General features: G+C 37.7%; 2 protein-coding genes and 3 long non-coding RNA genes across 9 annotated transcripts; 3 read left to right on the plus strand and 2 right to left on the minus strand.

The window, feature by feature from the left end:
- Positions 1-1741: 1741 nt before the first annotated feature.
- LOC149045069 (uncharacterized) lies at positions 1742-7074 on the minus strand. 5 transcript variants are annotated; one of them, XR_016186464.1, is made up of 3 exons: positions 6689-7068; positions 6231-6312; positions 4940-5645 (listed from the first exon to the last, which is right to left on the minus strand). It is a non-coding gene; the product is annotated as an uncharacterized LOC149045069 (long non-coding RNA). The 5 variants fall into 5 exon arrangements; XR_016186468.1 differs by lacking the exons at positions 4940-5645; positions 6231-6312 and adding an exon at positions 1742-3337; XR_016186465.1 differs by adding an exon at positions 1742-3337 and having other exon boundaries at positions 4674-7068.
- An 899-nt stretch (positions 7075-7973) lies between these two features.
- On the plus strand, positions 7974-10697 carry LOC113665616 (uncharacterized). Its single transcript, XM_027181333.2, has one exon. The coding sequence runs from the start codon at positions 7974-7976 to the stop codon at positions 8709-8711; it is 738 nt and encodes a 245-aa protein (XP_027037134.2). The 3' UTR covers positions 8712-10697.
- On the plus strand, positions 9244-9897 carry LOC113665615 (uncharacterized). The gene has a single exon (XM_027181332.2). The coding sequence runs from the start codon at positions 9244-9246 to the stop codon at positions 9895-9897; it is 654 nt and encodes a 217-aa protein (XP_027037133.2).
- A 3334-nt stretch (positions 10698-14031) lies between the features above and the next one.
- On the minus strand, positions 14032-14674 carry LOC149045070 (uncharacterized). Its single transcript, XR_016187310.1, has 2 exons — positions 14536-14674; positions 14032-14333 (listed from the first exon to the last, which is right to left on the minus strand). It is a non-coding gene; the product is annotated as an uncharacterized LOC149045070 (long non-coding RNA).
- Positions 14675-14694: 20 nt separating this feature from the next.
- On the plus strand, positions 14695-22347 carry LOC113665612 (uncharacterized). The gene is made up of 5 exons (XR_016187306.1): positions 14695-15095; positions 15544-16868; positions 17242-17425; positions 20171-20242; positions 21572-22347. It is a non-coding gene; the product is annotated as an uncharacterized LOC113665612 (long non-coding RNA).
- Positions 22348-22909: the final 562 nt, after the last annotated feature.

Genomic DNA, 22909 nt, shown 5'->3' on the forward strand with positions numbered 1-22909 from the left:
TCACTGTCTTCCTCCTTGAAATTTTTTATGTCAATATCATAGCCTCTTTCACTGTCTCTGAAAGTGTCACTAATACCGTCACTAATATTGTCTCTGGCACTGTCTGTCACTATCACTTTCACTGCTGTGTCATTGTAACTTCATCATTGTGACTGTTACCTCTTTGTGACTGTCTGTCACTTTTGCTGGCAGTCTTTCAATCTCTTTCACTGTAATTCTGTGTCAGTGTGACTGTCTTGGTCTCTGACACTGACAATCTCATGACCACTGTCACTGCCACTGTTCTGTCAGTGCCACTGTTCTGTCAGTGTCACAATCAGTATTATGGCCACTGTCACTCTCAGTTTGTCATTGTCAGTCTTCCTTCTGTCTTTCTCACTGACACTGCCATTGTTTGTATGATCATTGTTTCCATCATTTGTCATTCTCCCTCTCACTATCAACTTTCTGTGACTGTCTACCACTGAAAATTTGCTGTCAGTCTTTCTCATTGTTACTGTCTCTAACTCCTTCTTGCTCTCACTGTCACCATTAAAATGACTGTCCTGTCATGGTCAAGATCACTTTCACTGTTACTCTCACTGTTAATTTCAATGTCACTTCATTACGACCGTCGGTGACTGTCACTGTTCTCTCACATTGTCACAGTCACTGTCTCTGACTCTATCACTATCACTGTATCTGTTATTGTCACGATCATTTTCACTTTCACCTCAGTCTTTATCTCTGTCACTAACACTCCTCTTGTCCCTGAATGTCAATTTGAACGTCAGTGTCAGTCTAGTTCACTGTCACTGTCTCGGCCACAATCTCATTCATTGTCTCTCTCAATGTATTTTCATTATTTTCGCCAGTCACTTACAGTCTCTGTTAAAATCACTGTTATGGTCAGTATCACCATTACTGGCACATTCAGTGTCAATGGCAATTTACATGTCACTGTCTTAGTCATTGTTACAAACACTGTCACTTTTCTGTCTCTGTCACAGTGAAAGTTACTGTTATTGTCACTGTCATGGTCATTATCACTGTCCTCCCTATCTCCATTACTTTTTGTGTTACTGTCAGTGTCAAAGTAATTTCATTATCACTGTTTCGATCACTGTCAATGTCACTTTGCCTCAGTTTATAAGATAGCACCATCTCAACGATTCCAGTGTTCACAGAGGGTATATTCTGGTTGGATTTTATTATGGGAAATCATTTGAGGGTGAAGAGAATGACCTCTCCTAGCTATTGCACAGACAGAAAGAAATAAGTCAAATAATTTTAACATGAACTTAGACTGTATGAAAGTGATATTACAGAATGAGGGTATTGTAATGTGGAGGGTTGTGTGAACAGGTAGGTTGGAGAGAAGAGTTAACTAAGGAAAAATGGGGTTTTTCTTGAAAGTGATTATGTTCAAGCAGACCAAGCTCAAGGGTAATTTCAAAACACCTACATTCTTAGGAGAAAATAGAGGCTACTGAACCTGTTTCAAGTATAATCAACGAGGGTTACTAATTGCTACTGCCTACTATCCCCTTTCAGTTGCCTTGTAAAATAACAAGTTTGCTTTCCATAATCAAGATTGTTTCCCAGGAAAAAGAACAAAAGGTGAGAAAGTGCTGAGCTTCACTTGGCAAGAGCTTAAAGCAGTACACAATGTTACTATCTGATGATAATACTTTGGAGGGACTCAAGGTACTATGGCACATACAATGAGAAAAACACATGAATAATTTGTAGTGGGAAGCAGTTGTATAGTAAAAGACATTGCCTATTTGTCTAAAAAGCACAGTATTGCAGTTTTTCCCCTCTGGCTACCCTGGGAGGAAAACCACCTTGCTGATTACCTTAGTAAGCTCACACACAGGGACAACTAAGGAATTAACCCTCAAATTTTCCAGTGGATCTCATCAATGGGGGAACTCTTTTCTATCAATTTGCCTTATAGAATAAAGCTAAATGCAATCAATACAATTCCCATTTCTGGAACCATGCTGCAAAGACATTGATGCATTTTTGCACAATAAGACTGCAAAAATACGTGGGTGGTTCTCCAACCAAATCATCAGAACATGGAACTATTTTTAGATTTGTAAATCTAGAAGGGATTGATGATCTCAGTATAAAGTGGTGCAGTTTTTTGGTCTTGTTTGTGTCCTGATGGTGTACACTTATGTAAATGTGTAAGGGACTAAGTCGGTCTCCCAGAATTGTATCTCCAGCAACTGTAAGAGCTAAAACATACCATTCAATGTCCCATGGTGAGCCACTCAAATTTAGGCTCATAGCAGTGTATATTTACGTGGAAAGATTTCCCAGAATGTGGCACAGGTAGGAGATCAGTTTGTATGTCAAACAAGGGCCTCTGTAATAAATGCTTGCATTCTTAGCACCTTGTTGGATGCTTAAACCCAAGGAATTTTCTTTTCCTGTATTCAATACCTGTTGCTTTTTTTAAAGCAATATGAATTGCTATTTTTTTGCACAGCACTGAGACAGGCATTTTAAGGTAATCAGCTCATTGAGTGTTTATGGCTTAAAACCCATGGTGGCTTACTCATGTATCTACCGCAAAGGTGTCTTACGCAAGTATTTAGCTCACAGGTAACTAACTTATATCCCTAACCCATAGGTGGCTATGTAAGTCATTTTCCCACAAATGGTATTTGCACATGTTTAATGCTCACAGTTAGCTTAGTTATGTCTCTATCTCAGAAGGGGCTTTTTGATATCATTCTCCCAATGGTGGTATAACTGTATACACCCTCAAGTGTTATTGAGTAGTTTGTTAAGTGATTCGTCTTTGTCTCTGTCATGGTAACTTTTTTAATCTGAAGTGATGGTGATGGCAGATTCTTCATAGTCCAAAGATCAGTGGGAAGGAAGTCCCTACTGAGGGAAGCATGCCCTCTGATGACTGTCAAGTTCAACTCTGGATTTACGTATTCTTAAGCAGGTGGGGCAGGGGGAGATCTGACCCCTGCAAGAAGTTGCTTGATTGGCTGCCTCCTTTTTGATGCTTGTGTTTCTCCCAGCAGTGTTCACTCTGGAGTCCTTGAGCCGCACGTTTGGTGGTTGACCTCCATTCAACCCTGTCTGATCAGATCAGACAGGGTATCAGCAGTGGTTTGTGGAATAACAGCAAATTAACGATTTCATGGTCATCAAGAATGATAGTTGCCACAGAAATGTAGACTGGTGGGATTTTGCTGTGGGAAATCATTCTAGATTGGGCTTGCTGCTGTTTCATGCTCATCTCTTGTTTCCTTTTTTAAGGGCAATTCTGTTGGTGTCTGTGGTGCATTTATGGTTCGGTAAATTTTTCTCCTTTGAGGTCTTGGCAGAACTGCATGCAAGAAAAATTATGTTTTGTTATATGGGGGGATTTTTCCTGATGGGCAGCAGGCATAGTTAATTTACTACTACTTATGTTACTCTGGATATCATTGAAATGTGTTGACTGTTGTGAGTTGTAAATGTACTGATAGACTTTGCAGTTATATCACATAAAATTTGGCAGGAGAATGTTCTTGTGTGGTTGGGTAAGTACATAAATTTCATATAAAGTTCAAAAGCAAAACAACTTTTTCTTAGCGAGGGTCTCTGTGTTTCTGCTACATATATATTAAGAATTTACAAAGACTCTGAACAAGCATTTAATGTCATGATAATAGTGTTTATAGCCTGCAGTTTGTAACATTTCATTCCTATTAACACAGTGACATGCTTCTGCGTAAAATAATTTGATTTGTTTTCTGAGGCATATTTAGATCACAGGGAGGCCAAGAACAATGTAAAGGCCAGTTCTCGAAATTGGTTATCCAGAGTAATTGGACCAATGTGTCTGAGCATTTCAGGTCACGTGATTTTACCAAGGTTCATTCCAGTTTAGGTCAAACCTCGGTGCTAAGTGTTTTCTTACGCTTTGTTCATATTTCACTTGTATACAGCTAGGGAACCAGTTACTGGACTGTCATTTGTGAAGGAACTTACAGAGAAACTAAAGGATTGAATATTGTGTAAACTCGTAGATAAAGGATTTTGGTAACTCAATTTTTGCATCGTAAACCACCAGACAGTGTCGAGCATTTCGCTGATCCAGAGGAATAAGGAATGGATTTTATGGCTGATACAAACAGACACTACCTTTTGTTTATATGAAGGCATTTCTTTTGCTGCAGCTAATATAAACATATGTTGGTGGCCATAAAGATATGCATAGTCATATGATTACAAATACATTGGACTATATTAAAAACTCTAAGCATCTGCTTTCTTTTCAAAGGTTTTTCAAAATTTCTTCAACAGGCTAGCTGGAGTGTGTAAACATGTGGGTGCACTTTCTTCAAAAGTTAGAAAGGGAGACAACAAATCATGCAAATCAACACCTCAGGCCTGGGAAGACCTTCAGCTTTAGCTGAAAAACGTTACTCTGCCAGCAGATTGTCAAACATCTAAGTAAAGAAAGCCAAGGTGCACAGAGGCAACTCCCTTGTCTCTTGTTTCCTCGCTTTCAGATATAGTAAATCAGGTCTTATGGAACAACACGTTTATATGCATTGATTCCAGATCAGTTTATAGTAAAAAGCTTTTTGACGCAGGATTAACAAAAATTGGCAACCTCTATGATGAAAATGGCGAGCTTAAATTGGATAAGGAGCCATGGCGTTCATCTCTCTCACCGGTCGATCGCTTCCTAATTTTCCGTCTCCTCAATGCTTTCCCACAAGAATGGCGTAGAGAATTGAAACTAAACAGGACTTCTATCTACGGAAACACACAATACCAAAATCTAAGTAATTTCTCCCTGTGGGTTGATGGTGAACAGAAGACTTTACGGAAGCTTTACTCAAAATCATTGTACCAGATTTTCGTCTCTAAGATATCTAGTATACCAACTGCAATGAAGAAATACGACAAAGCATTTAATACAGACACTTTTCATCTTGATTGGGAGAAGATTTATTTACTGCCTTTTAAAACAACTTTGCATACCAAACTAAGGGAGTTTCAATATAAAATACTAAATAGAATCTTATACACAAATGTAATGTTGTTTAAATTTAAGAAAGTAGACTCCCCATTGTGTTATTTTTGCAAAAAGGAGTTAGAGACTTTAGAACATTTGTTATTTTATTGTCCAAGAGTGCATGCTTTCTGGGATGCAGTCACTGTCATGTTAAACTCACGGCATTACTTTGAAGTCTCCTGATATTAAAGATATAATTTTTTTTGGTTTTTTTGACGCGCCTAATCATGACAATGACGGAATCCTTCTTAATTATATTGTACTAGAAGGTAAATATTTTATTTATCGCACAAAGCTAAATAAGACTTCTCTATCCTTTAAATCCTTTTTCGAAAGAATTAAGAGTACGTTTCAAATAGAACGTTTTATAGCCTGAAAGAATAATAAACTTGAGATCCATTACAACAAATGGAAACCCCTCCTTCAACTGATAGAACAATAGCTGAACTAATTTATTATTTATATCAATACGCGATGCCTCTTTTTTTTGTCTTTTTTCTTTCTTTTCTTTCTTTTCTTTTATTCTCGTAGTCCAGTGCAGTGGTATTTTCTTTGTGTAATAGAGTAGTGTGATGTAAATTTATGCATGTAGAAATCTGTGATGTATCTTGCGTACTTGTAAAAACTGTAAAAACCCAAAAACAAATAAAATATAAAAAAAAAACTCCCTTGTCCCTTTCCAGACCTACACTGTTACTAGGTCTGGATATGACTGTTTTGTCGAGAAATTCTATAATCGATCATTAAGTTAATTTATCCGCTAATGAGATACGTTATAATGTTGTCATAACACTAATGTAAGTCATTTGTCAGATGTGGACCAAGCCTACTCACTGGGTAAATATCAAATCATCTCGTATATTTTATTATCTGAGCATTTCATAACAATGTAACTTCCTTTTAGGATTTGAACGCAGTTCTTTTATTGTCTGGCAGTAAAGTCGTCAATAAAGATGTTCGATAACAGTGAACTAAAAACCCACAACTGATGAAACAATCCTTGTGCAATAGAAGACAGACAGCCCATGAAATTAGACCAGGGTGATTTGAACACCTAGCAGCTCTAACAAATGGTAGATGTGGTATCCTTCCTCATTCCGACTATCATGGAGCCAGTCAGAACCTGATATAAATGTTCATTCACTGAGTTCCCACTTGCAAAATGCAGTCAATATGATTTTATTTCACTCTCTGTGGATGATAAACTTACAATTGCACAAGCTCATGACTTGAGTAATGTAGCAACTGATGCCGATGTCCATTTGCAAGCTCTTCTGTCCAAAGGTAACCAACTGAGTATTGCCCATTTGAACACACAAAGCATGGTGGTGTGGGTGTTTATATAAAAGACCACATCAAGTATAAAAGAAGAAGTGATATTGAAAATAAGGAACCCCAAATTGAACATTTGTAGTTAGAGATACCCAGTCACACTAAACACAGCAAATTATTACTTGCCACTATTTATCGATCAGAATGCATTCTTGACTACAAAACATGGATGGAGCAATTTGAAAATCTCCTTGCCTGCATAACTGAATGGGATGGTGCTTTACTAATCATGGGGAATTTCAACATCGATCTGCTTTATCCTAACTCAGCAATAGTTGTCCAGTATAAGAACATGTTAGATTCTCAGAATCTTCACCAGCATGTTAAAGTACTTACCTGCGTCATGTGATAATCAAGTAGGCTGATCAACCATATAATATCCAATGCACCAAACCAGGTAACCTACATCAATGTTCTTCCTTGTCCAACTGTCTGTGATCATGATCTGTATGAATGCTTGTGCGAAGCGTTTTCAACCACACTTCAAGTTCATGAGAAATGAAAAGGAACTTGACTAACAAAAATTCATTGAGGATTTTTTAAAACTTCCCTTAGACCTCATCTACACTACATGTAGTCGCTAATTCAACATTCATTTCTAAGCTCCAAACAATTGAGATCAGTTATATGATTTAAATATGTACGAGCTTTAGGGAATCTGCAGTAAGGATAAAATAAAAACTACAACAACATGTCCGACTCATTTCTTCTGCATGTTTTAGAGCCTGCTATGCCCTATGGGAGGCACAGGCCTCCCAACACTGGAACAAGAAATTTTTTTTTTTACAATGTTCAACAAAAGGCAACAACAGTACAAACGACATCAATGAAAATCTGGACTTATTTAATTCAATGTTTACTTCATGCCTTGACAGACATGCTTCTTTGAGGAAAATTAGAGTCACACACCCTCCTGTGCCATGTTAAAATCAGATGATATTTAACAGCTTCAAATGCAGGGGAATGACCTTCGATATCAAGCCAATCAATCTAAATCAGAGGAAAAAGTTTTTTAGAGGCATACGAAATTTACTCAGAACAAAGATCACACATCAAAATGTACATTCCATCAAAAGGTACTTTGTCGAAAAAATTAAAGGTGGAGCTTTGGCGCATGGTACATTGTATTCTTAATTCTGACCCTAAGCCTATTGCTGCTGATCCTGACGAGTTGAACTTCCACTTTAAGAAGACCATGTAAAGGATACTGGAACCAATCCATCCTCATCAGAATGTCTGAAAAAATATATCACTTTTTTGTCAGATTATGGTAACTACTTCTTCTCACTATGTCCAGTCTCCCTTAAGGAAGTAGAACAGCAGATCAAAAGTATAAGAACTGGCTGTGGCACAGGTCCTGACCTTATTACAGCCAAGTATGCTAAGCTGACCAGAACTAGCGTGACTGTCTAGCGTTACAACCGGATATCACATTTAGTATTCATATGATTGACAAGTGAAATTGTAATAGGAAACAGAAGGGTATTGTGAAAGAAGGAGGTTTTTGAGGACAAACAACGCAAACAACACAAGGATCGTGAGGCCAGTTATTTTGTAATTTTTCGTTTCATTTTCGTTATTAAACCCGGGAATTGTCAGTAAGGAACTTTGGGAAGAAAAGATGAGAGCAGAATTGGAAATGGCGGAAAAGAAAATCAGAATGAAAAAAGCCGCGAAAGCCGCCAGTGCGAAGCTGCCAGAGCTCAAGATAACCCCTTTCAATGGCACTCCAGTTGACTGGATCAGGTTTCAGAACATGTTTACATCAGAAATACACGACAAACCATTATCCGATGAAGAGAAATATGGATATCTTTTGGAGCTGGTGGCCCCTAAGGTGAGAAGTAGATTAGCTAATTTAAAGCCGGGTGCACTGGGGTACAAAACTGCATGGGACAGGTTGAAGACTGAGTTTGGACAGAGTAAAACTGTTGTCGCTACACACATGGAACAGATAATTAACTTGCCAGTGACCAGAGGATCAAATTACGAAAGGGTGTGCGAATTTTATGAGAAGTTGACCAAGAATTTTGACGCATTACAAACTTTGGGGGAGGGAGAGATGCTCAAAGGTTTCGTTCTGTCAACCTTAAACAAGCTCCCCCAAGTGAAACCCGATCTGGCGAGGACAGACGAGGGGTGGGAAGATTGGAACATGGAAAAGTTGATTGATTCTATCCAAAAATGGCTCAAGCGCAACAAGGCCGAAGACAATTATAAGGATCGAACAGATACAAAGAGAAAGAACGCCATTACTTTAACCAGAAGGACCCCCACTGCCTGTTCTGCAACCAAAACCGCTGGGGAGATTCGTGCCCAACATACAACAAAATCACGAAACGGAGGGAATTCTTTATAGCAAAACAGCTATGTTACAATTGCGCCTGCTCAGGGCACACTGCGAAAGAATGTTGTAGCAGGGGATGCTATAGGTGCAAGAGCAAACACCACACCAGCTTGTGTGATAAGCCTAAGGGGAACAAGACGTAGGATCCCAATGCCACTCTAAGCAGATACACCCCATCCGTTGAGGAAAAGTCCCTACCTGCCATAGTACCACTGAAAATCCGGGGGACAATGTTCTGGGCATATCTAGACACAGGCTCAACTTACAGAAGAATCAAGATGGAGTGCTAGAGTGTTGAGGACGATTGCAAGGCATATATCCGATTTACGTCCCAGACTCTACAGTCTTTGCAGAGAAGTTGGTGCAACTAGCACATCTGGCCACTCTGGGAGTGAGCCTCACCATGGCCAAAGTTAGATAACAGCATTGGATTCCACGTCTAAGGCGCCTGCTCAAGAAACTCATCAAACAGTGCTATGGTTGTAAGCGCTTTCAGGCTATTGCTGTTGCAGCCCCACCTCCTGGGCTGCTACCACTGGAGAGAATGGAGCACTCGGGCGTCTTTAAAGTGGTTGGTGTTGACTTTACAGGTCCTATTAAGTACAGGAAGTCTCCGCGCATGGAAGGAAAAGCCTACCTGGTACTGTTCGCTTGCAGCCTGACAAGAGCCTTACATCTGGAAGTTTGGCCAAACCAGGAAACTGCAACCTTCCTAGGAAGCTTAAAGCGCTTGATTGCTCACCAAGGACGCCCTTCCACTATATTCTCAGACAATGGACAAACCTTTATCGGAGCAGCACACTGGCTTAAAGAAATTCAGACGGACGAACAGCTGCAAGCTTACCTGGCAGAGAAGCGGATCACCCGGAGGTTCAACCTTACTCATGCACCTTGGTGGGGTGGACAGTTTGAACGGCTTGTGGGAGTCTTCAAACGTGCCTTCTACAAAACTATCGGGCAAGAAATGCTAAGTTGGACAGAGTTGTGTGAAGTGGTGCTCAAGGTGGAGACCCAACTTAATCAACGCCCCTTGTCCTATGTTGAAGATGATGTACAGCTCCCGCTACTCACCCCTGCAAGCTTCTTATTTCAGAAATCCAACCGCCTGCTTGAGCAAGAACTGTGGAGAGAGGAGGATGTTGACCTACACAAAAGAGCCAAGTACCTGAAAACCTGCAAAGACACACTGTGGAAGTGATGAAGCCGTGAATATCTTTTTGCCCTCCGAGAACAGCACAACTTGAAACACGAGGGGCATGCCACTCCCTTGTGCGAGGGGGATGTGGTAATTATCAAAGATGATGACCGTAACCGAAACAAGTGGAAGCTCGGCATCATAGAGGACCTGATTGCTGGAAGAGATGGAATTGTGCGAGTCCCCAAGCTGCGAACCGGGAAAGCCACCCTAGGGAGAGCAATCCGACAGCTCTACCCATAAGAGTTGACGTGCGACAGAGCTGCTATAGAGAATTCAGTGCAACTTAACCCAGGCGCACCCACATTCAGACCACGACGAGATGCTGCAGTGGCAGCAAACCTGAGGATCCAGGAAATTGCTACTGAAATGGACTAGACAGGATTTCAAGGAACACTAAACTGTGATTATGAACACTTGATTGACTGTAATTGATTTACGTGAGTTGGTTGTTAGTACCACTTAGGTTTAGTGTTTCTCTCCGTCAGAGACAAACAGGGGGAGTGTGTTGGAGATTGCGTGACTAATACAAACATTTCAAGATAATTATTTCGAGCGAGAACCTTTAAAACATGTGATGATAGGATATTTAGATTACATGTCAATGACAGTCAGAAAGCAAAGATGGTCAAGTGCCAAGTATCTCGTATTGATTGACAGCTTGATCGAGTAACTTAGATACAGGACACCATTGTTGACAGATCGTTAGTTTTTACATTGTATTGTATGATGTAGTTGAGTTGCCTGGAGAGAGTGAGGGAGTACTGTACCTGAAAACCGTGAATTAAATCACCTAAAACCAAGTTTATACTGTGATATCGTGAAGTTTGGCCCTAGGGCATTCGCGACAATGTTGAATTTTCACCTTTTTTTCTCTGAGTTGCTTGAGCTGAGTTCTCTAACAGTGTCTGTGTGGTGCATTTGGGGGCCCTTCCTTTGGAGGTCTATGTGGATAGCATCATGTGTGGCCTTTACCTTGGGAAATACCAGTCTCTTCACATGTCACACACTCACTTTCACCACTAAGTTAAGGCATGTTTAATAAGTAAGCTTTGCCTTGAAGGTCATTGACCCAAGAAGCACAGCAACTTTGATATTACATGAAACTGTTGGTTCCTCTTGTGCTAAAAAAACAATGTTATGTATGTATATTTCACATCATGAGGTTTCCTGAGCTAGTAGCTTGGTAACCAGACTATAATTGCCAGATACACTGTTTGATAGCACTAACTAAACAAAGCTAAATGTAGACATCAGAAAAACGAGTGGCTGAGCTTAATGACACTTATCTCTGGATTGTTATGTTTGAAAGACTTCTGGTGTATATGTGGTTGAGATGTTAATTTTGTACGAATGAACTCCTACAAAGACATGGGGTATGATATTTGCAGTCCCTGCAGGTCAACATACCATCATAGTTTGAAGACTTATAAAACCAGTACTTACCTTTTTAAAACAATTTTAAATTTAGAAGCATGTAGGTGTCTGGTAAGATTTGTGAGTGATTCTGATGCATCTTTGTTATTTCACGAGGTGACAAAAGTCCAGAATTGAAGTGAATTTGGGCTTCCTGTATCTCTTTGGCTCTGTAGAAGAGTATTGGTACCCCAATATTGCTGAAATCAAGGTAGTAGGTCCAAGTTTATCAAAGAAGCAAAGTGAGAGTGGAATCTATTGTTTATGATCTTTCAAGCCAAGAAATTCTGTTTTGATGTGTAGTTTAGGGTTGTTTGAATACCAAGCCTTGAAGAAGAATATTTATCCCCACAAGATTCCATTTAAAGGCAATCAAAGGCCAGAGGTAAGGAAAAGGCGAATGAGGTGGATTCAGTTTATGAGTGTGAAGTGTACTAAGTGGACGCCGACTTTGAACTGACACATATGTTTAATACATTTCAAGCCAGAGGATTTCCCAATGAGATTCCCTGTTCTTAGGGAAGCTAAGCTATCTTTTGTGCCATGGCTTATTGTGGATGACATCGGTATCGCTGATGTTCCATTGATCCAATGTGCACTTCTTGGCAACTGTACTAGCAGTACCTCCTCAAGCATCAGTGCAATGTCAACAAGAGATTGTTGACAGGTACATATTTCTCTGGGCATTTCTGTACTAAAGATATGAAGTTCAATTTTCATTATTTATTCTATAGATCCTAAAAAATGTCAAGGCTGCAACAAGTAGTGATACTGCTGATAATGAACCATTGAAACACCTTGAAGTAACTGTTGACAGGGTGGTTGAAATGAAGTCCCCTGACTACAAGATTCCTCTAACAGAATTCTGCAATGCCTCAATGCAGATTGAAGATTGCATTGGTTGCAAGTCATACAATAAAAACAGGATCTTAGAAAATAAAGTGATTGACTGGAAGGTACAATTGCAGGACAAGAATGAATCTCTCAGCAACACTAAGAAAGGTTTGTGTAAGAGCAAATGATTAAAAAGCTATCCATTGAACCCTCTTATGCTTATTTTTATTGTTTTATTTCTTTAAGAGCATCAAAAGTTACCATCACAGCTGTGAGAAGGTAGTTCGGAGAAAAACAAGGAAGAAAAGGAGGAAAAGGTTGAGGAAGGCAAAGGCAAAACGGAAACAGAGACAGAAACTGACACAGAATCAAAGGGAGATGAAAAAATGTCTTGGTATGTGGCTATGGTTTATAGCATGATGATTTAAACTCTAAAACTTAGGTTTTGCTTCTGGTTTATTGTCTTTAGGCTTCCAATGGATGACATTCTCCAAAAACTCTCCAAGTTTATTGTGTTTCTGTCTCACCTGCTACTGCTGTTTTCCATTTGTCCTGTTTGCCAAACAGATAATCCACTAGTGGAGACATGCTCAAAAGGGACAATGGTTGAAGTTAAAACCAACTTGCAAAAGCACTACTTGTCCTAAAAAGGAGCACATCTAGAAAGGTCAGCCTGAAATGGAAGGGACAAAAATGCCTGCAAGGAATTTCTTGCTGTGTTTTGCATTCCCTTGTGAACTGAATTCCCAGTTTTCTGGGAATTCCTAGGAATTCCTAGGAATTTCCAAAAATTCCCAATTATGCAAATGTCACCCTTGCAAACTGAATTCCCAGTTTTCTGGGAATTTCTGGGAATTCCTAGGAATTCCTAGGAATTCTCAAAAATTCCCAACTATGCAAATTAACTCTGATTTAAAAAGCTGGGAATTACTGGGAATTTCTGGGAAAGGAAGACTCCAGTTTTGTGAGGACTTGGAATCCCTAGGAACTCCTAGGAATTCTCAGTTTTACAAACTACCTATAATTTAAGAAGTGTGGCACTCTTGGGAATTTCTGGGAATTGAATTTGAGGCAATTTTAATACCCTGAGGTCCACATAAATTCTAAGAAATTCTCAATACCTTGAATGTGAAGGTTTTAAGAAAAAGAGTAATTTCAGAGGCTTAAAACTTTGGCTCAATAAAAGGTATTCTATACAAAACTTACCAAGAGATATACATACATGTACATGTTTATAACTTAAAGATCATGAAATTTATTACTCAAACTAAGTTTTAGTAAATCTTTACATTAATATGAATTTTCTCATGAACCAGCTGTCAGTTATGTTAAATGGAAATTGCTAACTTCCACAATAATTAACAATAATTACATTATTATCTTACTTCCCTAACCTACATTACTGGTTGCCTTTGTTAGAAAACCTTGGAATAGTCAAGCTCAGTTGTGTCAAACGCTGTCAGAGACTTTTTGTTGACAATACTTTTAGTAGAAATTTCATGCCTTAGACAAACAAATTCAACACCTTATTAATCTTTCTTTTTTCATGATTGTTGTTGCTGCTTTTTTTCAGTTTTTTGCTCTTTTTTCATGACTAATTGCTGTATTTGTTTTGCTGTTTTTATTCTTACAAAACATTTTTGTAAGAGTTCCAATACTTGTGGATCATCCACACACTTTGCAAACATTTGGCATGCAGACAAGACAGAGGTAGTCAATGTACCCTTTGAGGAAAAACACCTTTTATATGACGTCTTCAATTTACTTTATTTGAAACTCTGATCTGAAAATATTTGTCAACAAGACTTGTTAGTAGTGAGAAGTACCAACCAAGTTTCCTTTCATAACTTAATTTCTTAAATGTCCCAATCACTGGATCTCCCAAAAAAATATTACATCTTTTTATTTTTGGTGCAAATTACAAGTCCTTCTTTATATAAAAATGAAAAGTGCTAGTCATACTTCAATAATAACAGCTCTTAAGTTTACTAGTTGTTCTTCTCTGTCTGTCAGCTATCAACAAAATTGTTTTATACTCCGGGCAGTGCATAACTATTTGTGGACCAGAGTTCCAACGCACCTCTGTAATCGCATATAGCTACTCCTGTCTCTTGTACAAATGTTTCTCCTTTGTAAGACGCACTCTACTCTGTTGTCAATACTGCTTTAAGTTCAGTGGAAACGACTGACTGAGGAATCGAGATGGCGGTGTTGGAACGTGTTGCTGAACGCTTGCTACGGTCAAGCTTTGTAGATTTAGGTACTGGTACACTGGGATCATCTATGTATCTCTAACACTTCCGAATGTGGTATCCTTCTTTTATAAATATGAGGGTGAAAGACGATTTGTAGTCGCATTCAAAACTGTGATTGGCTTGTGTTATTTCTCACCTTTGCCATTAACACAACTCAAGTGAGTTTCGAGTCTTTGTTTCCTCGACAACTTTCGGCCACAAATCGTGCATTTGTAATACGATCGATTCTTGTCGATTATTTCTACATAGAGTGAGCTCACATCTTTATTTATATCACCAAGCTATCCATCTTCTAGAAGCAGAAAACCGGTCGGAGAAGTCAGAATAAAGTTAGACGCTTCTCTTAACACTGCAATCGGCAAGCCAGCGGATTCACTTTGCTAGCCAATGACAAGTCCTAAAAGATCCACGTGATCATGCCCGTGATCGGAAACAAAGAAGACTCCATTTGGCGCTCATCTTTGAATGTACTTTTCATCGGTTGATCGCTTTTCTCAACTGTTTTGCTTAATATAACATTTCTAAAGATAGCTTTTATTGTGGTTCAATGGGAAAACGAGAATAGCGTGAGTGTTGTAAAAGAGAAGAAAGTCGTTGGCGCCGTGGAGTTAAAAGAAGGGACAACAGTTGACATATGGACCGGTACAAACAAGGGTCGAGTGGCCATCTGTAAAGCTACGATTTTGAAAGTTTGTGGTGAGTAAAAATTGCGATATTCGTTGTGATCAAAATCTTATAAAAGAGTAGATGTAGCAGGTTGAATTAAGCTTACATAACGCTCGGCGCAACTGAAACTAGAATAATTCTGAGAATCGAATCGGTCACTTGCATGCCGCAGTTTCTTAAGCTTATGCTTTACAATGAAATAAACCTATCACTAAGGTTTCAAGATTCCTCTAGTCACGTTTGGGAACATTCAAGATTCATAACAAACCTTAGTACATAAAGAAGCCCTCCTTGGTAAAAACAAAATAATGTATTCAGCCCTTTTTTAGTAAAATCCATGAGAGATGTACTAACTCCATAACAGAGATTTCTCAATTTGAGAATCCAATGAATGCCCTTTTCCTCATAGCCATCTTAAAAGCCTGGTCTAAGCTTTAAACATACATATTTTAATAATATTTTTTTTTTTCAAATTCAGATGTCAAGGAATCCAGATACAAAATGGTCAAGGTTCTTGTTGACAACCTCATTCAAGGCCAACCCATTGTGAGCCCAGGAAAAAAAATACAAACAGTACAAACAGCAGCTAAGTTTGCAGTTTAGGATAACTTCATTCTAATTTATTGTTACAGTTACAACAAGATTTTAATCAAAAAATCAATTTTATTTGTCTGTAATTAGCCCCTTCACTCCCAAGAATATAACTATATAAATATAACTTAAGATAATGTATTTTATGGAAAAGAATCAACAGATTTTATTTACAATTTGTGTCAAACCAAATTTAATGATTGATTAGAACTATTTTATATGAATAGCTGTAATTGAGGATTAATCTGTATGAAGCTTTCAAGAAAAGAAAAATAAATCAAATTCCATCCTAATATTACCACACATTGATGTTAATCAAAAATATTTTACATGTAAGCCTTAATTAAGCTTCTAAATAAATTTCATTGAATACTTGAATTTTAGCTGGGTTTTTTTAATTTTAAGTATTTATTTTATATCATTAGCCTCAAATTTTTGCTTAAAATTCCCAGTAATTCTTAAACATTCCTAAAAATTCCCAGAAATTCCCAGAAATTCCCAGAAATTCCTAGGAATTTCTTAGATTTACAGCTTTTCAGGGAAAGTCCTTGGTTCTCTGAGTTGGAATTCCTAGGAATTCCAAGTCCTGTTGGCTATAAACTTGGAATTTCTGGGAATTTCTGGGAATTTCTAGGAATTTCTAGGTTTTTAGAACCAGAGTTGTTATGGTTGGGAATTCCTAGGAATTCCCAGTCCGAATTTACCGTGAAAATTCACACCTTTATTCCTAGGAATTCCTAGGAATTCCTAGAATTTTCCTAGGAATTCCTAGGAATTCCAAAAGCCATTTCGCAAGGGTTACAGAAACTCTGCATTCAAAGTGCCCCTTCAAACTCATGGGTTTGTAATGCATTTCCCTTAGAGGTTACTTCAGATATCAAAGGGTAAGCTTTCTATTTGTATATATTGGATTGTTTCCTGTCATCCAATATTTCCATTTGTATAATTTTAAAATATGTTAATGTTTGTTGGGTTGGCTAGCTGCATTGCTAATGGTCTGCCTCCTCTTTCCTCAATTGTAGCTAGCAATATGGAGAAGGGGAGTATTGTGTATTTAGACACTACCTTGCACAGCCCATAAGTGTTATAAAATTACAAAATCAATGTTTTAGGTGATAAACTTTCAATGTTTTGGTTAGGGGAAGCTCTTTCCTACTACATACCTATACTGGAAGATATGCCAAGAAAAAATGCTGGAAGTGTTGAAAAAAAGTGAGAGGATATATATGGCAATAGCAGGATATGGGAGACATGACAGTATGCAACATGGTGCAAAACATAGTGCTTACACCATATTTTCTTGTACTATTCCCATGATTGTTTGTTTTTCTCTAGTTCAAGCAAGTTTCTTTTAAGTATCCCTTTATTTACCATGGATGAAAGGGATTTGTTACATTGTCAAGCTTCCTCATCTGAAAAAGCTTTCCAGACCCTTAAATAACACTTACAGACTGGACAAAATCCCTTTCCTTCTGTACATTTTGAAATTGAACATTAATCACAAGCATCCACTACTAGTTTACAAGACCAAAGCATATATTGTTTCTAGAATAAAAGAAGTATATGTGTGTATTTCTTCTTTTAGAGAAATGTTGCTGGAAGCAGCCCTGCCATGGAATACCTTGCCTTTCAGAACTGCATGGCCTACCTTCTTGGCAGTGGCCTCACCATGTCAGCTCTCATAATGAAATATTTGCCTTCCACAGAATGGAAAATGCTGTCTACTTTTGTCCTTCAGCAGAAAGATTGGAATCAGTCATTAATAGCAGGCAAGAATTTGTTTATGATAAACCTGGATAACCCAGCAGGCAACTGCAAATGTCAGCTAATAGTAATGGTGCTTCCAGCTTTGAAGACTGTACATGAACTATACTTTTACAATTACCTTTTCTGTTTTAACATGACCAATAAATGTGAAAATTTTTGGCTGGAAGTTTGAAAACACTAGTCTTTTAACTTGCAAATCTACAGAGAGAGGTGCCATTGCACAACACATCAACAAATTGTAGTTAAAAGAGGGAGTCCACGAGATAATAATGGAAATTGTCATCATGTTATGTCTGTCAGTTAGATTTTGGTTGTTGGTAGTGATAAAAAGGATTTGAAAGTAATGCAATCACTCAGGTATAAATTTTCTTCTGACAGTTGCAAACTGAGTGGTGGGACACTATTTACTATAATTTTATTTGCTGTGCAAGTTTTGTGGGATTTTCATAGGATTGATGCAATTTTTGACAAACTCTTAATATGCAATTGCAGACATTTTTTTCTGAGAACTGGAATTTTGTACGATTGTTACTTATTTATCCAAGAATTTCTTGCATATACAAACAGAGAGCAAAAATAAGTAAAATACCCAGCAGGGCATGGTTCAAAATACGTCTTAAGACCTAATTACTCACTCCAAATCTCCAAAACTAAGAACGACAACAAATCCAAAAACATCTAAACATATATTGACAGTTTTGCTCTGTGAAAGCTCACAATTAGTGTAAGTTGAAGGGTTCTAAAACTTTCTAGCTAACATATTTTCAAACTTAACTTGTTTCGTGTGAGAGTAACAAAAACTCAAGTTGATTTCGAAGTCAAGCATCCTTGAGTGGCATAGTGTTAAAAAGTCAGACATGTAAATCATTCCCTGATGATGCTGTAGATTGGTGACAGCTTGAAAAGCTAAATTATCACAGCATACTTGGCCTCACTTAATTTACACATCTGACTTTATTTTGAAATGTTTACATGTACCTTCCTCCACTTTCCTTTGTTTATTATTGTAGTGGTTAACTACATTGCCTACATTGCCTAGCTGCGAAATGCAACATTGGTGACAACTATTACAAAATAAAGTACAAATTAACTTGACAATGGCATTGTTGTGGCAAAACAAAATGTTATTGACAAAATGGTATTCACAATTAATGCAAAATTTATGGTAACAGTTGGCTCCCAGATAAGTTTATAATCCCATCTCTGAATATATCCCAAGCTAGTGATGCAGACATTGAATGCTCCAGTGGTTACCTAGCATGGCTATGGCCAGCAACTGTTCTGAAGCACCATGAAACTTTAAGTGAAATGTTGAAGGACCCTGCACTTATTAACCATTTTCACAAACAAGTGTTAAGGTCAATGTTGCAAGAAGCAATGAAAGTAGTCAAAGATCATGGAACAAACAGGTTAACTTTTCCTAAGTTTTTTGGCATGATAGCTGATCAGAGATACCAAAGTCCTTTCTAGCATTTGGTTTTAAAGCTTCGTGCAATTTCAGTCAGATCTGAAAATCAATGAGACAAGTCAGTGAAAAATAACTTTCATGTTCATGGACAGAACATTCTCACATTGGTGTCTATGGACAGAGTTGGATTAATTAAATGGGCTACCCTTTGGAAACTAAAGGAGTCACAGGGCTCATTCATAAGCAAAGAAGCCACTCCAAACTTGTTTGAGTTCTATGCCAAGCACATTTTCAGTCTTCCAGTTAACAATGTTCTTACTGAAAGACAGTTCAACCTTTCTCAACTGTATCTTATGATAACATGTCAGAGTTATCAAAACAAGCCTCAGTCACATTTGTTAAGAACATTCTGCACAGTGGAAAAACCAACACTAGGACCACAAATGCAACATGAGAAGTTCACGAAGAAAGAATGACAGAATATGCCCAAATGCTCACCACAGACCTTTTGCAAGAGGCAACAAAGAACTTAAACAAGGTTAGAGAAAACAGCACACACAGGCCACTTACAACAATAATAGTAAGGATTTCTATAGCACCATATCTGTATGCTCATGGCACTCTAAAACTGAGTATTCAAGATTGAAAATTTTCGATTAAAAAATTACTTCAGTAAAAGAACAAGTTAAAAATTTGTATCTGAAAATTAAGATTAGAATTAAAAGTAAAGATTATAAGTTGAAATTCTTAATTGCAATATGTCTCACAGAACTTAAATCAAAATGTTGTTTGAATAAGAAAGTCTATAGAAGTTTTAAATTTTTAAATATCATCAAGATTACGATCACTGGCAGTGAGTTCAAATGGTGGGTGCTGCAAATGAGAATGATCTGCAGAAAGGCTCCTTGAATATTGAATCCTTTAAAAAGAATATTAGGAAAAAAAGACCTAGCATCATTCTTAAACAATAACAATAGCTGCTGTAACCTGTGCAACCGTTAGAGACCACCTTTTATATATCTAGCTTTTATTGCACAATTTATACATGTTATTCATATGAATTATATTTCATCTTTCATCATTTCTTATTTGTAAAAAAAATTATATTATCATATTTATTTATTTCTTTTTGTGTCTCTAATTACTTGTGAAAGCTAAATACATTGACACATTAATAAAGCTTTTACTTACTTACTTACAGCCATGCTTCTTCAATTTGGCCGATGGTATTGCCTGGAGCCTCTTAGAGGAAGATCTTATGCTTCTTGATGGTTTGTTGTTGCAATATTTCTGTGATACAGCTTTAAAGTTTAACAGAAGTATCTTGTATTTGATGCAGCTGTACACAGGAAGCCAGTGTAACTGTGAGGATTGGTGTGATATGACCATGTTTCCTGGAACAAGTTACAAGGTGTGCAGAACAGTTTTGGACAGCTTGTAAACAATCAACCAGAGATTTAGGAAGGCCATAGAGTAATGAATTACTACCATCTAATTTAGGGGAAATTAAAGCATGAACTAAGATTTCAGTGTCTTTTTGTGACACTGTCTCTTATTAAAGTAAATGGTTTGAACCCAGGAGTATCAGTAGTTTGTGTAGTGTGATCGTCCGGGTGAGTGTAGTTCTGAAAAGAACTGTTATTGGTGACTGACGTTTTGACTATCTGTGCGATAGTCATCTTCAGAGTCAAGTAAGGAATAGTTGTCAGTCGATGATGTTATAAAGTCTACTTTACGACATTTGCTGACCAATGTTAAAGACAAAGACGAACCCAACAACAGACAGGGAGCGATTTATAAGATTGAATGCTCCGACTGCCAGGCCTCCTACATTGGTGAGACTGGTAGAAACCTTAACACGCGACTAACTGAACACAAACGATCTACTAGAAATGGCGATGTAAACAATCACATTTCTGAACATCACCGACAAACTAATCACAGAATCGACTGGGACTCTGCTAAATGCTTAACCTACAGTACAAACTACTTTCAACGACTGACTCTGGAAAGCTGGTTCACTAACTTAGAACAGACGCCTCTCAACAGATGTCAACAATTACCAGCACCTTACAAACGACTCATTAACGACGTGAACACACCGACAAACAGACCGACAAACAACAGACGGATCGAAACCGACCAATGACTGTTAACAAACTCTACACGAGTCTTCCAGCCAATCACATCACGGCTAAACAGACCAATCACGTTCAACAGACCAGACTTTATAACATCATCGACTGACAACTATTCCTTACTTGACTCTGAAGATGACTATCGCACAGATAGTCGAAACGTCAGTCACCAATAACAGTTCTTTTCAGAACTACACTCACCCGGACGATCACACTACACAAACTACTGTCTCTTATTTTGGCTGTATTCCTAAGATGACGTGTTCGACAAGAGTCATTTGTTGATCAAAGAGGACTCTGATGTTCCTAGCAGAACTCACATATGGGCACTGTTATGGACAGTATTCAGAACAAAAATATTGATTGTCAATTCCAAAAGTTTATTCTTATTTTCCCCAAAAAGATGTCTCCAACTATTCCTTCAAAACTTTCATGATTAACATTCCTTTAACTTCAGTTATTTGTGGTTTCTCAAATAATTGGGCAAAAATTATATTTATCTTCAATTCATAAATCAGTTCAGAATGACTCAAAAATATATATGCTAAATTTTTTCATTCCATATGGTATGATGCAATATGTGCACTTGTTCTGGTGCCCAGTTCTCACTCAACCATGAACTTCATGGTCTAACTTACCACCATGGCAAAGATGGCAGGCAGCAGTTATGATTTTCGTCAAGTTTTGAGCAACATTGCAAGACAAGCCTGATCTTAACTCAACAATTACAACAGTAAAGAGTTAGATACAATCGAACAAAGGCTTAAACCCACAGAGAGTGGGTCGGGAAGCACTACAGCCAACTCTACATCAGCAAGACCTGGTAGCAGTAACACAACAACTTCAACAGCAACAGAACTTCTAAATGCATTCCCTACTCTGAATAGTCTACAGCATGGAGGAATGACTTCTAAATATGCCCCTAAAAAGTCATTGAAGATGAAGCAGTTTCTGAAGTTCCAATTGTTGTTGCAGTTCTAGTTTTGCTTGTTTAAGGAGTTAAACAAGGCTATATTGCCATTATACTCGTTATATACTTTCCTGTTTTTACATGAACATTTCTGTCCGTTTAGAGCACAAACACTAAAAGTGTGCAAACACCAATACTAAATAGTGCAGAATTATGCTAATAATATTAAGCTTTTTATTGTTTAATTAGTACTATATAGTGCTATATAGTGCAAAGTATTGTATACTTTTAGTTTTTTTTCTACTTAATCTGGTTTTCAAAGATCATGAATGAATGTAGCTAGTGTTGGAAACCATTTCACATTATTTGTCCCTAATTTGACAATCTTTTCAGTGTAACTTTTGTAAGATAAATTTAAGAAAAAACAACTATTTTATATGCATTACTAATAAACTTGATTAAAAAACATTTTATATGTGTTGACTTGCTGTTCAGTTTATAGCCGCAAACGCTAATCACACGTATTTCAAACTTTACTAGAACAAACTTGACACATTGTTGAATACGGTAAAAGACGAATGTGACCAACCCAAAGACGAAAACATGAAACCCAGAGCTAGATATGTAGCGGTAATTTTCACAAAGTAGACAACTAACCAAATAAATTACGTGCAACCAATATATATATGATATGCAAATAAATATAACAAGTACAAAACTGGTAATTGACAAAGGACACTAATGGAAGACGAGAAAATAAACACCTAACACGAAACTATGAAACACCAACACTAACAAAAAATGATAGTACAAATTCTTGCGCCTACACAGTTAAACATCCATTTTTAAACGGTGACTTACGAGAATACTTGAGGGGAGATGTTCTTTGATGTTCATTAACAATATGCTTTAGACTCAAAGTAGAGTCTTGGTCACAAGACTGCATTCCATCTCTATCCAAATCATGATTGCACCTGAATAGATATGAGGAACAACACCACCTGACCTGTGTTTGGGACAACTTGCTACA

Source organism: Pocillopora damicornis, chromosome 5 (assembly GCF_964200805.1).
Source record: "Pocillopora damicornis chromosome 5, jaPocDami1.2, whole genome shotgun sequence".
Classification (NCBI taxonomy): Eukaryota; Metazoa; Cnidaria; class Anthozoa; order Scleractinia; family Pocilloporidae; genus Pocillopora; species Pocillopora damicornis.

What these genes read in the sequence shown, in the direction of transcription:
- LOC113665616 (XM_027181333.2), top strand. Translation starts at nt 7,974, where the DNA reads ATGAGAGCAGAATTGGAAATGGCGGAAAAGAAAATCAGAATGAAAAAA.
- LOC113665615 (XM_027181332.2), top strand. Translation starts at nt 9,244, where the DNA reads ATGGAGCACTCGGGCGTCTTTAAAGTGGTTGGTGTTGACTTTACAGGT.